The 14,402-nt window shown below is 40.5% G+C and overlaps 1 protein-coding gene across 1 annotated transcript; it reads right to left on the bottom strand.

The window, feature by feature from the left end:
* Positions 1-88: 88 nt before the first annotated feature.
* Positions 89-14,305, bottom strand: LOC132555949 (proline-serine-threonine phosphatase-interacting protein 1-like). The gene is made up of 11 exons (XM_060220320.1): positions 14,235-14,305; positions 10,591-10,691; positions 8,406-8,480; positions 7,834-7,975; positions 6,821-6,883; positions 4,367-4,462; positions 3,979-4,024; positions 2,172-2,251; positions 1,391-1,489; positions 743-839; positions 89-588 (listed from the first exon to the last, which is right to left on the bottom strand). Exons 1-11 carry the CDS (start codon positions 14,268-14,270, stop codon positions 473-475), a joined length of 951 nt encoding a protein of 316 aa, XP_060076303.1. The 5' UTR covers positions 14,271-14,305; the 3' UTR covers positions 89-472.
* Between the last annotated feature and the right edge of the window lie 97 nt (positions 14,306-14,402).

Here is a 14,402-nt window from a genome sequence, read left to right as displayed (position 1 = left end):
AATTTAGACTTCACAATATGCCATAAAGGAAAAAAACAATCTTCAGAAAGGAAAGATTTTTTTTTCTTTTTTTTTTTTGTTTTTTTTTTTTTTTTTTTGCAATTGACAGTAAAAGAAGAGAGAAAAATCTTGGTATTCTTGCATTAGTTCTTGGATTATGGGGAGGGCTTTGTCTGGAATGATTATGGAATACTTTAATCAAAATTACAAATAACCGTCAGTTCTTCAATAAAGACATGCTGAATAATAAATTGGCATTCATTTTTCGCCCTCGGATTTATAACGGTTTACAGTGATGTTTTTTAATGAAATTGTGCAGTCCATTTACATTGATTTGGTTACGACTTGGTTTAGGAACAAGAAGGTTTATCTTCTAATCCATTTCCAAAATCACGGAAAAATGAATTCCTTCGATAATGACTGAGGATGATGAACGTTATCTCGCTAAATGTTTCATAACCAATTGATGACATCATGTAATGGTCTGGTAAATTGAATCCTTGAATTCTGAAGTCGGTGGAGCTGGCGGCAGTCTTTTTCTGTTAGGGTTTGGACTCCTCTCGAAATAATTTTGGTACTCGGTATGTGCTGCAAGACAAATTTGAACTCTTCATTAGATTGTTCGTTAATTAACAAATAATATTCGATAGACTATTAGTAAACCGTATCCGTCGTCGCCTCGCGTCTGAATTGACTATGACACGTTGTAATTTGGAGATACTATCAGTACTTGACAACTTACCCGGATGCCTACTTCCCACTCTTGCCCGCTCTACGAAAGCAATTATCTCTGAATCAATAACGCACTTCTCCAAAAGATTTCGTATGTATTCACAGCACTGCAAAAAAAAAAAAAAATATATATATATAATAAGCTTTTAGCGGAATTGTTCCTTTAATCAAAACTAATCTAATATTTGTTGAATAATGACAATGTCTGAAAACACAAAGTACAATTTTAAAATTGGTTGAATGACCTAAAAACACGGTGTTATATAGTAAGTAATCTTGTTTAAAGTCAAAGAAACTTCGGTTGTTGAGGTGCTTAGCCGGACAAAACACTGAGCAGACGCCGACCTTCGTCGTAGCCAGACAAAAACTGAGCAGACGCCGACCTTCGTCGTAGCCAGACAAAAACTGAGCAGACGCCGACCTTCGTCGTAGCCAGACAAAATCTTAGCTGACGCCGACCTTCGTCGTAGCTAGACAAAATCTGAGCAGACGCCGACCTTCGTCGTAACTAGACAAAATCTGAGCAGACGCCGACCTTCGTCGTAGCCAGACAAAACACTCTGCTAACCTTGGTTCCGGACTTCAACAAACAACACTGTATATTGTGCATTTAAGACGTTATTTTTTTCATCACATAAAAAAAGTAGCGGTGTCATACCATGTCATGGTCTACACACATCTGAGAGTCGACGTTTGTTCCTTTCCACATAACGTCACGGATGACGTCAATTCTCTCAACGTCCAACTGTTGATATACCTGAAATATAGGAGCGTATTCAATGATTTTTAAAGCTAGAACCTCTAAAACATCACAAGTCTACTAGTAAACCGGTGAGAGAGTGTTGATAGACTAAGTTTTATCTGTGTATGTCTGTCTGTCCGTTTGGTAATGTTTTTTGTTAATGATATCTAATTTTCACCATAAACGTAATGGTAGTTTTAGGATTATAAATATACGTACATCCTCACTGGTCAACAACGTTTTTTTTTTCAAAACAAAATATCCATGTGGTCGTCACAACGTATATCAAAATCCGTTACATCGAGAAGTCGAAATAATTTGGTCTTCATATCGTCTTGTAGACTCGCTGTACATATTTAACACCTGAACTGTAAATCCCATTTGTCGTTTATGCTATTGGATGGTTTGATCAATCATATCGAAGTAATGAAGGCGATGAAGACTGACCTTCTTTCTTATTGATCATATTTGCTAATTTCCAGTATTTTTATCACATTCGATCAATTGATTTAGCGAAAACGTCTATAGAGGATATCCTCTATTGCGCTTCAAAAACGGTTTTTATGTTTCGCCAGTTTCATGGATTTTGAGCCATTTCCGTTACTTGCCAGTCCTGTGTAACGACGTTCTCACCACAGCCAAATAAACTCCGGAAAGGAGAGACTCCGAAAATACCGATAAAATTTCACTTACATACCTCACAAGTATTTTCCATGTCTTCCTCCCAAATTCTCTGGGCGTTTTGAAGAGAATCTACTATAGACCTGTATTGACAATCTGTCGATTAAAAACAGAGTACTTCAGTATTGTCGCTTCAATTTAAGTCCAGACATCATGGTAATTATATTATCTACGCAATGTAACATATATTTCTTTCAACAAAGACAAGAAAAGTAGTTTTTAGCTCGCACATTCTTAACGTTTTCAAGTGGTTAGTCTGTAAATAAACTTCCCTAAAAGTAGTCGTGCATCCTCTATACTCCAGGGGTTACCATCACTTTCACTCTCTGTACCCCTGGAACCATCCTCGATACTCCAGTGGTTACCATCACTTTCACTCTCTGTACCCCTGGAACCATCCTCTATACTCCAGGGGTTACCATCACTTTCACTCTCTGTACCCCTGGAACCATCCTCTTCACTCTCTGTACCCCTGGAACCATCCTCTATACTCCAGGGGTTACCATCACTTTCACTCTCTGTACCCCTGGAACCATCCTCTATACTCCAGGGGTTACCATCACTTTCACTCTCTGTACCCCTGGAACCATCCTCTATACTCCAGGGGTTACCATCACTTTCACTCTCTGTACCCCTGGAACCATCCTCTATACTCCAGGGGTTACCATCACTTTCACTCTCTGTACCCCTGGAACCATCCTCTATACTCCAGGGGTTACCATCACTTTCACTCTCTGTACCCCTGGAACCATCCTCTATACTCCAGGGGTTACCATCACTTTCACTCTCTGTACCCCTGGAACCATCCTCTATACTCCAGGGGTTACCATCACTTTCACTCTCTGTACCCCTGGAACCATCCTCTATACTCCAGGGGTTACCATCACTTTCACTCTCTGTACCCCTGGAACCATCCTCTATACTCCAGGGGTTACCATCACTTTCACTCTCTGTACCCCTGGAACCATCCTCTATACTCCAGGGGTTACCATCACTTTCACTCTCTGTACCCCTGGAACCATCCTCTATACTCCAGGGGTTACCATCACTTTCACTCTCTGTACCCCTGGAACCATCCTCTATACTCCAGGGGTTACCATCACTTTCACTCTCTGTACCCCTGGAACCATCCTCTATACTCCAGGGGTTACCATCACTTTCACTCTCTGTACCCCTGGAACCATCCTCTATACTCCAGGGGTTACCATCACTTTCACTCTCTGTACCCCTGGAACCATCCTCGATACTCCAGGGGTTACCATCACTTTCACTCTCTGTATCCCTGGAACCATCCTCTATACTCCAGGGGTTACCATCACTTTCACTCTCTGTACCCCTGGAACCATCCTCTATACTCCAGGGGTTACCATCACCTTCGCTCTCTGTACCCCTGGAACCATCCTCGATACTCCAAGGGTAACCATTACTTTCGCTCTCGGCACCCCTGGAACCATCCTTTATACTCCAGGGGTTACCATCATTTGCTTAATGGTATCGTGGTTAACCTTTTGAGAACGCGACATACATCGTCCGTGTTTTCAATGAAGCTAACGGTATTTAATCTGCCTTCCGTGACACCTTATTTTCCAAGCACCTTTTCGAATGTTTCATCTTAAATCTTTCTTTTATTCACATTATGTCCTCTCTTTCAATTTTGGGATATATTCGCTAAAATGGCGACTTTTTTGTTGTTGTTTTTGAAGCGTGATGAAAGGAATATAAAACATAAACCCTCTTTGAAGTACGTTGAGTTAATTACAGCGCATTATTACAAACGTTACAAAAGAAATGGAAATTATGTTTTGATTTAAAGAAAATCTTACCTGCTTTTTCCATTTCATCTTTTGCTTTTATTTCTTTTGTTTTTTGCTAAAAGAAAACAAATAACATTTCTACAAAATTACGCCCATTTGTGCAAACGTTATTGATTACTTAGTCTTTTAATAAAATTATTTTTGCTTTAGAGGAAAGTTTTTGATTCTTCTTGAAAGAAAATTATCAAAAACTTAAACAGTTGGAAAATACTAGTTTCAATTCCTTTGCGGCGAATAACTTACATATAATTGTACAACAGACTTTCACATGAAATAAACGTTTCGGGAGGATGTTTTTTTTCAAGCAGTTGATAAGATTTTTACGATTTCAAGTTTTGCTGAATGACGTCACTTGAAGTGTCTGCACGTGTTGTTAGTGACGTCACCTTTGACTGACCTTTTGAGTGGTTTTCGGGTCGACATAGTCGTTACTTTTGTTGTCGTGTTGAATAGCGCTGTAGTCCATGCACTTCTGTTCATACGTCTTCTGGAGCTAGACACGACCCACGATAGAAACAGTTAAACAGATGATCGAATGCATCATAACAGTCGTTAATTGAACCACAACACCAGTAAGAATTAATGAAGTTGACCACTTAAAACCTGACGAGAATTATGTTCACAACCACTGATATACACCATATCATCCTAAGTACAGTGTAAACGTTTTAGATAGTCATTTCATAACATTTTAACATCCTTTCTACCTCGCATATATATATATATATACGTTACAACCTTTATATACCTCAATATCAACAGACACTCTGTACCACTATCTATCTTATAACAGAAAGAATAACAAAGGAAAAGTTTCTTACAACAAATGAAATGGTAAAAGCTTTACCGAAGAAGCTTGGAAGACTTGATTCAGGTCAAGTGATGTATTATCTTAATCTGACGAACATGGAAAGTGCTTTCGTATAGGACAACAGCTCCTGTCATTGATGATTCTAATAAATACTCTTGCGTTGTCATGACTATGGCAAACACATTATATAATACAACACATAAACACACTTTAAAAAACACATCAACAAATTGTAAAATAAACATCAACACAATACACAATGCACAGCAACACACTACACAATGCACAGCGACACACTACACAATGCACAGCAACACACTACACAATGCACAGCGACACACTACACAATGCACAGCGACACACTACACAATGCACAGCGACACACTACACAATGCACAGCGACACACTACACAATGCACAGCGACACACTACACAATGCACAGCGACACACTACACAATGCACAGCGACACACTACACAATGCACAGCAACACACTACACAATGCACAGCGACACACTACACAATGCACAGCAACACACTACACAATGCACAGCGACACACTACACAATGCGCAGCGACACACTACACAATGCACAGCAACACACTGCACAATGCATAGCAACACACTACACAGCGACACACTACACAATACACAGCAACACACTACACAATACACCTACACAACGCACATCAACATACTACACAATGCACAGCGACACACTACACAATGCGCAGCGACACACTACACAATGCACAGCAACACACTACACAATGCACAGCAACACACTACACAATGCACAGCAACACACTACACAATGCACAGCAACACACTACACAATGCACAGCGACACACTACACAGCGACACACTACACAATGCACAGCAACACACTACACAATGCACAGCGACACACTACACAATGCATAGCAACACACTACACAGCGACACACTCCACAATGCACAGCAACACACTACACAATGCACCTACACAACGCACATCAACATACTACACAATGCACAGCGACACACTACACAATGCGCAGCGACACACTACACAATGCAGAGCAACACACTACACAATGCACAGCAACACACTACACAATGCACAGCGACACACTACACAATGCACAGCACACACTACACAATGCACAGCAACACACTACACAATGCAGAGCAACACACTACACAATGCACAGCAACACACTACACAATGCACAGCAACACACTACACAATGCACAGCAACACACTACACAGCGACACACTACACAATGCACAGCAACACACTACACAATGCGCAGCGACACACTACACAATGCAGAGCAACACACTACACAATGCACAGCGACACACTACACAATGCAGAGGAACATACACAATGCATAGCAACACACTACACAACGACACACTACACAATGCACAGCAACACACTACACAATGCGCAGCGACACACTACACAATGCAGAGCAACACACTACACAATGCACAGCGACACACTACACAATGCGCAGCGACACACTACACAATGCACAGCAACACACTACACAATGCACAGCAACACACTACACAATGCACAGCGACACACTACACAATGCAGAGCAACACACTACACAATGCACAGCAACACACTACACAGCGACACACTACACAATGCACAGCAACACACTACACAATGCGCAACACACTACACAATGCACAGCAACACACTACACAATGCACAGCGACACACTACAAAATGCATAGCAACATACTACAAAATGCATAGCAACATACTACAAAATGCATAGCAACACACTACACGCAACACACTACACAATGCACAGCGACACACTACAAAATGCATAGCAACATACTACAAAATGCATAGCAACACACTACACAATGCATAGCAACACACTACACAATGCGCAGCAACATACTATAGAATAAACATCAACACATTATATAACAAAACACAACAAAGTTTGAAATACGCTACATCAACACAAGTTATCATATCAGCACAGTGTAAAAACTCCACCGACTGTCTAGTCTACAACTCACTTGATTGTGTTTTGTAAAGCAGCTTTTTGCCGAGCTGTGAGATTTTGTCGTTCTGTCTTCTATCTGGAAATGACAACAAAATGACAATCACAAGGACTGTGGAGTGAGTGTCATATAGTTCTTCTTTCTGGACTAAATTATATACTGAGAGGGAAAAGAAACGCAGTTAGCAGGAAGTTAATGACGTACACCCTTGAAAATTGACAAATGTGTGCATTTGAGTTAGGTCCATACGGTTCCGTATTAAAATCACTGATGCATAACTAAACTGCGCACGCCGCTTGTACAAAAGAATAAGAGACAAAAGCATGGCATCTTGAACCCAGTATAAAGGATTGGTTCAGTATCTGTGTGTGCGAATCTTCAGACCGTCCCCGAAGCGGTCCTGTTCTCAGATGAGTCCAGGTTTTCGCTTTACCAGACAGACGGCCGACGTCGTGTCTATAGACGTACCCACGAGCGCCATTCAGATGCTTGCGTGATAGAGAATGACCGCTTTGTAGGAGGATCGGTCATGTTATTGGGAGGGTTGCGCATGGTATCAAGACACCTCTTGTCGTTATTCAAGGAAATACCACGGTCGTCCTAGCGCCGCATGTTATTCCTCTAGTACAGCAGCGTCAACTGACGTTTCAGCAAGACAACGCCCGACCGTATGTAGCGAGGGTTTGCCGTGGTTATCTCGCAGCAAACAATGTACCCGCCATAGACTGGCCCCCATACAGCCCTGACCTCTCTCCAATAGAACGTTTATGGGACGAGTTGGACAGAAGGATAGGACGTAGGCCGAATCCTCCAATCAACGTCGCTCAGTTGGCGTTGGCGCTGGATGAGGAATGGAATCGTATACCAATGAGGAGGCTTAATACCCCGATCAATTCACCGCACAAAAGAGTTCGTGCAGTTACTGCAGCTCGCGGGGGGCACACACGATACTGATAGGTCTAGAACGCACTTCATTTTGAGTGGGGTACCCTTGAATCAACGTCAAATTTGAAAGGTTGTAACCATACCTGTTTGCCGCGTATTTTCAAATTTTCGTTCAGCCGTTCCATATCTGACATCAGTGCTGTGAAATGGTTAGAAGCCGTGTGGTGATGTTGTGTTATTCTTTCCGTTTGTGTTCTCAAGGCGTTCCATGACTCATCCAACACTCTGCACGGGTCAATGATAAAAAAGTCAAATGTTATACGCAGCATCTTATCGGTCACACATAACAGGATAAGTGTACATGGATTTTGAAATTAGTTCAGTTTTAGAATGACTATTTTCTCTAGGCGTAGCTCTAAAAACATAACTATATCTCTAATAGACTTAACTCTAGAAATTTAATTATATATATACCAGACTTAGATTCAGATATCATTCGGTCTATTTCAAAGGTAATTTTAGAACCATTTTGTCGGAACGCAATACACTGGATAATAACATTACACAGTGCATGTATATCACTGACGAGTTCAGAGTATTGTCGATCGACAACTACGTAATTTATCAACGAGATAAGCATTTACAGATTTTTCAGTCAAACTCTCATTCAAGGAACAGCATTCACAGCTCAGTTCATATCTTTTTAAAAACTTACCCATTTTCATCTCTGAACTCCATGTTCCGTGTAAGCTTTTGTAACTCTTTCACGTACAGTGCCTCGATCTTACCTCTGTAACGATCAATCAAGCTGCTTGTTTCGAAATAATGCGAATGAAAAAATACTTCAACATTTGCTATTCCTTCTGTAACTGAACTGACCCAGCTATATAGCGTAGAAAATGTCAGAGAATTGAGTTCCCTGGATAAATTTAAGTTAAACAATTCAGAAATTATATTGTATTATATTATGTACATCTCATTCTCTATATGTTTTGTTCCCGCCGTGAAAATGAACATAAACGAAATGTAGATTTCATGTAGATTCTTTTTATTTTCAAAAATGTTTCATTAAGTTGTATGTTCAAAGACAATTCGCTACTTCCAAATTTAGAGGCCCAGGCAATTTAGAGGATCTAAGCATTTGAACCATGGGGGAGGGGACTATATAATTTCTCATTTTGGTTTACTTTTGATCATGGAAGGTTTCTGCTTAATTCGGTTTCAGGTTTTTTCAGAAGACTTCAAAAATGTAAAGATGATGCCGGACAAATGGGGGTCTCAACAGGTCCCCAAGAGAGTTTGTCTTAGGTGACTAAAACAAAATGCTTACGACAGCGTCAAGTCAGTGTAAAGTCGGCATGTACCGGAGGTGTTACTGAACACGGTTCTCCTGTCATGTTGACGATCTCAGTTTCCAGAAATGCCGGAAATTTCGCATGATGGATGGACAATAACGATGTATACAGTTAATGGAAGCTAAGTGAATGATATCTAGTAAGTGATGTTGTTGCCATCAAAAAATGTATTGATTGAACAAAACCGAGGTTAGCTGCACATAACTTGATGTATTTTATCAGCACGTTGTGAAAACACAGACAATTGCGAACGTATATGTAGTGACCTGAGGATTGTTAGACTCACTTGTGGATTGTTAAGGTGACCTGAGGATTGTCATGGTGACTTGAGGAGTGTTATGGTGACTTGAGGAGTATAATGGTGACTTGAGGAGTGTTATGGTGACTTGGGGTGTGTTATGGTGACTTGGGGTGTGTCATGGTGACTTGAGGAGTGTTATGGTGACTTGAGGAGTATAATGGTGACTTGAGGAGTATAATGGTGACTTGAGGAGTGTTATGGTGACTTGGGGTGTGTTATGGTGACTTGGGGTGTGTTATGGTGACGTGAGGAGTGTTATGGTGACGTGAGGAGTGTTATGGTGTCTTGGGGATTGTCATGGTGACTTGAGGAGTGTTATGGTGACTTGGGGTGTGTTATGGTGACTTGAGGAGTATAATGGTGACTTGAGGAGTGTTATGGTGACTTGAGGAGTGTTATGGTGTCTTGGGGATTGTCATGGTGACTTGGGGTGTGTTATGGTGACTTGAGGAGTGTTATGGTGACTTGAGGAGTGTTATGGTGACTTGAGGAGTGTTATGGTGACTTGGGGTGTGTTATGGTGACTTGGGGATTGTTTTGGTGACATGGGAAGTGTTATGGTGACTTGAGAAGTGTTATGGTGACTTGAGGAGTGTTATGGTGACTTGGGGTTTGTCATGGTGACTTGAGGAGTGTTATGGTGACTTGAGGAGTGTTATGGTGACTTGAGGAGTGTTATGGTGACGTGAGGAGTGTTATGGTGTCTTGGGGATTGTCATGGTGACTTGAGGAGTGTTATGGTGACTTGGGGTGTGTTATGGTGACTTGAGGAGTGTTATGGTGACTTGAGGAGTGTTATGGTGACTTGGGGATTGTCATGATGACTTGGGGATTGTCATGGTGACTTGAGGAGTGTTATGGTGACTTGAGGAGTGTTATGGTGACGTGGGAAGTGTTATTGTGACGTGGGAAGTGTTATGGTGACTTGGGGATTGTTATGGTGACTTGAGGAGTGTTATGGTGACTTGAGGAGTGTTATGGTGACGTGGGAAGTGTTATTGTGACGTGGGAAGTGTTATGGTGACTTGGGGATTGTCATGGTGACTTGAGGAGTGTTATGGTGACTTGGGGTGTGTTATGGTGACTTGAGGAGTGTCATGGTGACTTGGGGATTGTCATGGTGACTTGAGGAGTGTTATGGTGACTTGAGGAGTGTTATGACGACTTGAGGAGTGTTATGGTGACCTGAGGATCTTTATACTGACTTGGGGATTGTTTTACTGACGTAGGGATTGATGCCTTACCTTTGACGATAATATTCCTCCAGGTCTTTGCACATTTTCCTCCCATCTTTTAGTCTTCGTACTAAAGCGTCAAACCCAGTCGTACCCGCCAAATCAGAGTCCTGTGAGAGTAATTTTAACACATATCAACTACTAAAACTAGAACAAGATAAACTGTGCACAAATTTTAGAGGTTTTACCAAATGTTTTAAAGAAAAATGAAGTCAAATTCCTGAAATTCACAGTACGATTTAAGAATTTTATACAATCTGCTTAACTATCGCAAAACCGATCTTTCGCAAAATATGTTGTATAGGGTATTAAAGTTTGAAACAGCGAATATAACTGGTCACAATGCTAAAGTAAGCTATTGAAAGAATTATTGCCGCATTCAATGGCATTAAGTACATTATACATATCAAAAAATATTACACCGCGACACTACAGGCAATTTGTGTGTTCCTGAAACCGAAAGTTTTCCAAGAAATAGCATCCTTAATTCAAGGGCACTGTAGCTTATAACGGAAATTCCAAGAAAAACAAACCTATACATAAACTTATAATACTCGGTGATGATGATATTTATTACATGAATAAGAGAAAAAGTCATAATTATCATGAAGATTTAATCAATCCGCACGTGCAAAGCAGGCCAATAACGACTGAAGGAAACACCCTATCATATTTGTTACTGGTCTGGTCATACGGAAACCCTCCTCATTCGTCAGACACAATTGATAACAATTTCGTTTGTTTTGTCGCCCTGTGAACAGCTCGGGCCATTTTTAAAGTTATTTCTGTAGCAACTTTAAACCACATTACTGGACATCAGATACACCTACCGCACGTTATTCAGCACAAAATAAACAGTCTTGCCTAAGGAAACGACATTGCACGAGGATATGTAAGTTTCGTGGGTAGGAATGGCATCATACGCTTTGAAACTTCCAATTGAGGTATTGAAAATGAGGTAAATCTTTAACAGACCACTCTACATGGCAAGCATTGAAAAAGAAGTAGCATTGACAGTCAACTTGTAAATATACTACACACGGTGACACGCATTGAATTGATTTATAAGTTGGCAGTAAGCCTTTAACAGTGAAAACTACGTGGTACGCATTGACAAGGAAGTGATATTGACATCAAACCTGTAAACAGACTAAACTACGTGGCAAGCATTGACAAGGAAGTAATATTGACAGCAAACCTGTAAACAGACTAAACTACGTGGCAAGCATTGACAAGGAAGTAATATTGACAGCAAACCAGTAAACAAACTAAACTACATGGCAAACATTGACAAGAAAGTAATATTGACAGCAAACCTGTAAACAGACTAAACTACGTGGCAGGCATTGACAAGGAAGTAATATTGACAGCAAACCTGTAAACAGACTAAACTACGTGGCAAGCATTGACAAGGAAGTAATATTGACAGCAAACCAGTAAACAAACTAAACTACATGGCAAGCATTGACAAGAAAGTAATATTGACAGCAAACCTGTAAACAGACTAAACTACGTGGCAGGCATTGACAAGAAAGTAATATTGACAGCAAACCTGTAAACAGACTAAACTACGTGGCAGGCATTGACAAGAAAGTAATATTGACAGCAAACCTGTAAACAGACTAAACTACGTGGCAAGCATTGACAAGGAAGTAATATTGACAGCAAACCTGTAAACAGACTAAACTACATGGCAAGCATTGACAAGGAAGTAATATTGACAGCAAACCTGTAAACAGACTAAACTACGTGGCAAGCATTGACAAGGAAGTAATATTGACAGCAAACCTGTAAACAGACTAAACTACGTGGCAAGCATTGACAAGGAAGTAATATTGACAGCAAACCTGTAAACAGACTAAACTACGTGGCAAGCATTGACAAGGAAGTAATATTGACAGCAAACCTGTAAACAGACTAAACTACGTGGCAAGCATTGACAAAGAATACAATGGATAAAAGAGTCGCCTGTCTCCGCGTTATAATGATAGTATAACGATGTTATTCACTTGTATGTGTTTTATACAATCTCCACGTAAACCTTGATCATGTTTAATCTGGAAGGTATACTAATCGTTAGTCATAGGGCAGAAAGATGGAAAGGGTAGCAAAGGATGTCATCAGGGTACCCACAAAACAATACATTAAATAGGAAAGCCCAATGACTGTGTTTAGTACATCTGAAGACAATGACCAGTGACTGTGTTCAGTACATCTGAAGACAACGACCAGTGACTGTGGTCAGTACATCTGAAGACAATGACCAGTGACTGTGTTCAGTACATCTGAAGACAATGACCAGTGACTGTGTTCAGTACATCTGAAGACAATGAACAGTGACTGTGTTCAGTACATCTGAAGACAATGACCAGTGTTTATGACCAGTGACTGTGTTTAGTACATCTGAAGACAATGACCAGTGACTGTGTTCAGTACATCTGAAGACAATGACCAGTGACTGTGTTCAGTACATCTGAAGACAATGAACAGTGACTGTTTTCAGTACATCTGAAGACAACGACCAGTGACTGTTTAGTACATCTGAAGACAATGATCAGTGACTGTGTTCAGTACATCTGAAGACAATGAACAGTGACTGTGTTCAGTACATCTGAAGACAATGACCAGTGACTGTGTTCTGTAAATCTGAAGACAATGACCAGTGACTGTGGTCAGTACATCTGAAGACAATGACCAGTGACTGCTCAGTACATCTGAAGACAATGACCAGTGACTGTGTTCAGTACATCTGAAGACAATGAACAGTGACTGTGTTCAATAAATCTGAAGACAATGAACAGTGACTGTGTTCAGTACATCTGAAGACAACGACCAGTGACTGTGTTCAGTACATCTGAAGACAATGACCAGTGACTGTGTTCAGTACATCTGAAGACAATGAACAGTGACTGTGTTCAGTACATCTGAAGACAATGAACAGTGACTGTGTTCAGTACATCTGAAGACAATGGCCAGTGACTGTGTTTAGTACATCTGAAGACAATGAACAATGACTGTGTTCAGTACATCTGAAGACAACGACCAGTGACTGTGTTCAGTACATCTGAAGACAATGAACAGTGACTGTGGTCAGTACATCTGAAGACAATGACCAGTGACTGTTTAGTACATCTGAAGACAATGACCAGTGACTGTGTTCAGTACATCTGAAGACAATGAACAATGACTGTGTTCAGTACATCTGAAGACAACAGTACTCGAAGGTTGGTGATCCTAAGCACAGTACATGGATTTTTCTCAGACACACAAGACGAAAGCAAAATAATGACAATGAACATTAATGTAGTGAATAGATTGTCAACATTAACCTGGTGGGTTTTCTTCTACTATACTGTAATAACGAGAAGAATGAAAAATACTGCACCCAGACGAGACAAAAGGGAATCCATATTGCCCTTCACCCCACCCCAACTCCACCCCACGACAGTTGAATTCAGATGTTTTCTTCATTAATCGCCTTTGATCATCGCCCTCCGTTTGTAATAAATTGAAACTGGTGTAAAATATTCAGAAAAGTGTAATTAACTTTTCAATACCAAGATATGATTATTACAGAAATAGTTTTCATGGAAACGGAAAAGATTTTAGTAAATTATATGAAGCAATAAAGAAGTATTAGCATAAATACTCACCCAGAAAGACTTGGAGAACAGACGATATGTATCCATGTTAAGTTGTTGACGACGCTGTTCGCACTCTCCTCCACTGACTGGGAGATGACATGCGCGTCACAACTGGATCGATTATCGCGTTGTGACGAAGAAATGATATGAGTGAACTACTTCCCTATAGCAAAAAGG

The sequence above is a fragment of the Ylistrum balloti genome, unplaced genomic scaffold (genome assembly GCF_031769215.1).
Source record: "Ylistrum balloti isolate Yb309-2 unplaced genomic scaffold, AGI_CSIRO_Ybal_v1 Utg370530, whole genome shotgun sequence".
NCBI lineage: Eukaryota > Metazoa > Mollusca > Bivalvia > Pectinida > Pectinidae > Ylistrum > Ylistrum balloti.
Note: the sequence above shows the minus strand (reverse complement) of the source record. Positions and strands in the feature narration are given on the sequence as shown.

Excerpts from the sequence above, each read along its gene's own strand:
- LOC132555949 (XM_060220320.1), bottom strand. The coding sequence starts at position 14,270 with ATGGATACATATCGTCTGTTCTCCAAGTCTTTCTGG. Across the intron at positions 4,025-4,366 it reads ACCCGAAAACCACTCAAAAG|CAAAAAACAAAAGAAATAAA; the intron begins GTCAGTCAAAGG and ends GTTTTCTTTTAG. Across the intron at positions 2,252-3,978 it reads AGATGAAATGGAAAAAGCAG|ATTGTCAATACAGGTCTATA; the intron begins GTAAGATTTTCT and ends TTTAATCGACAG.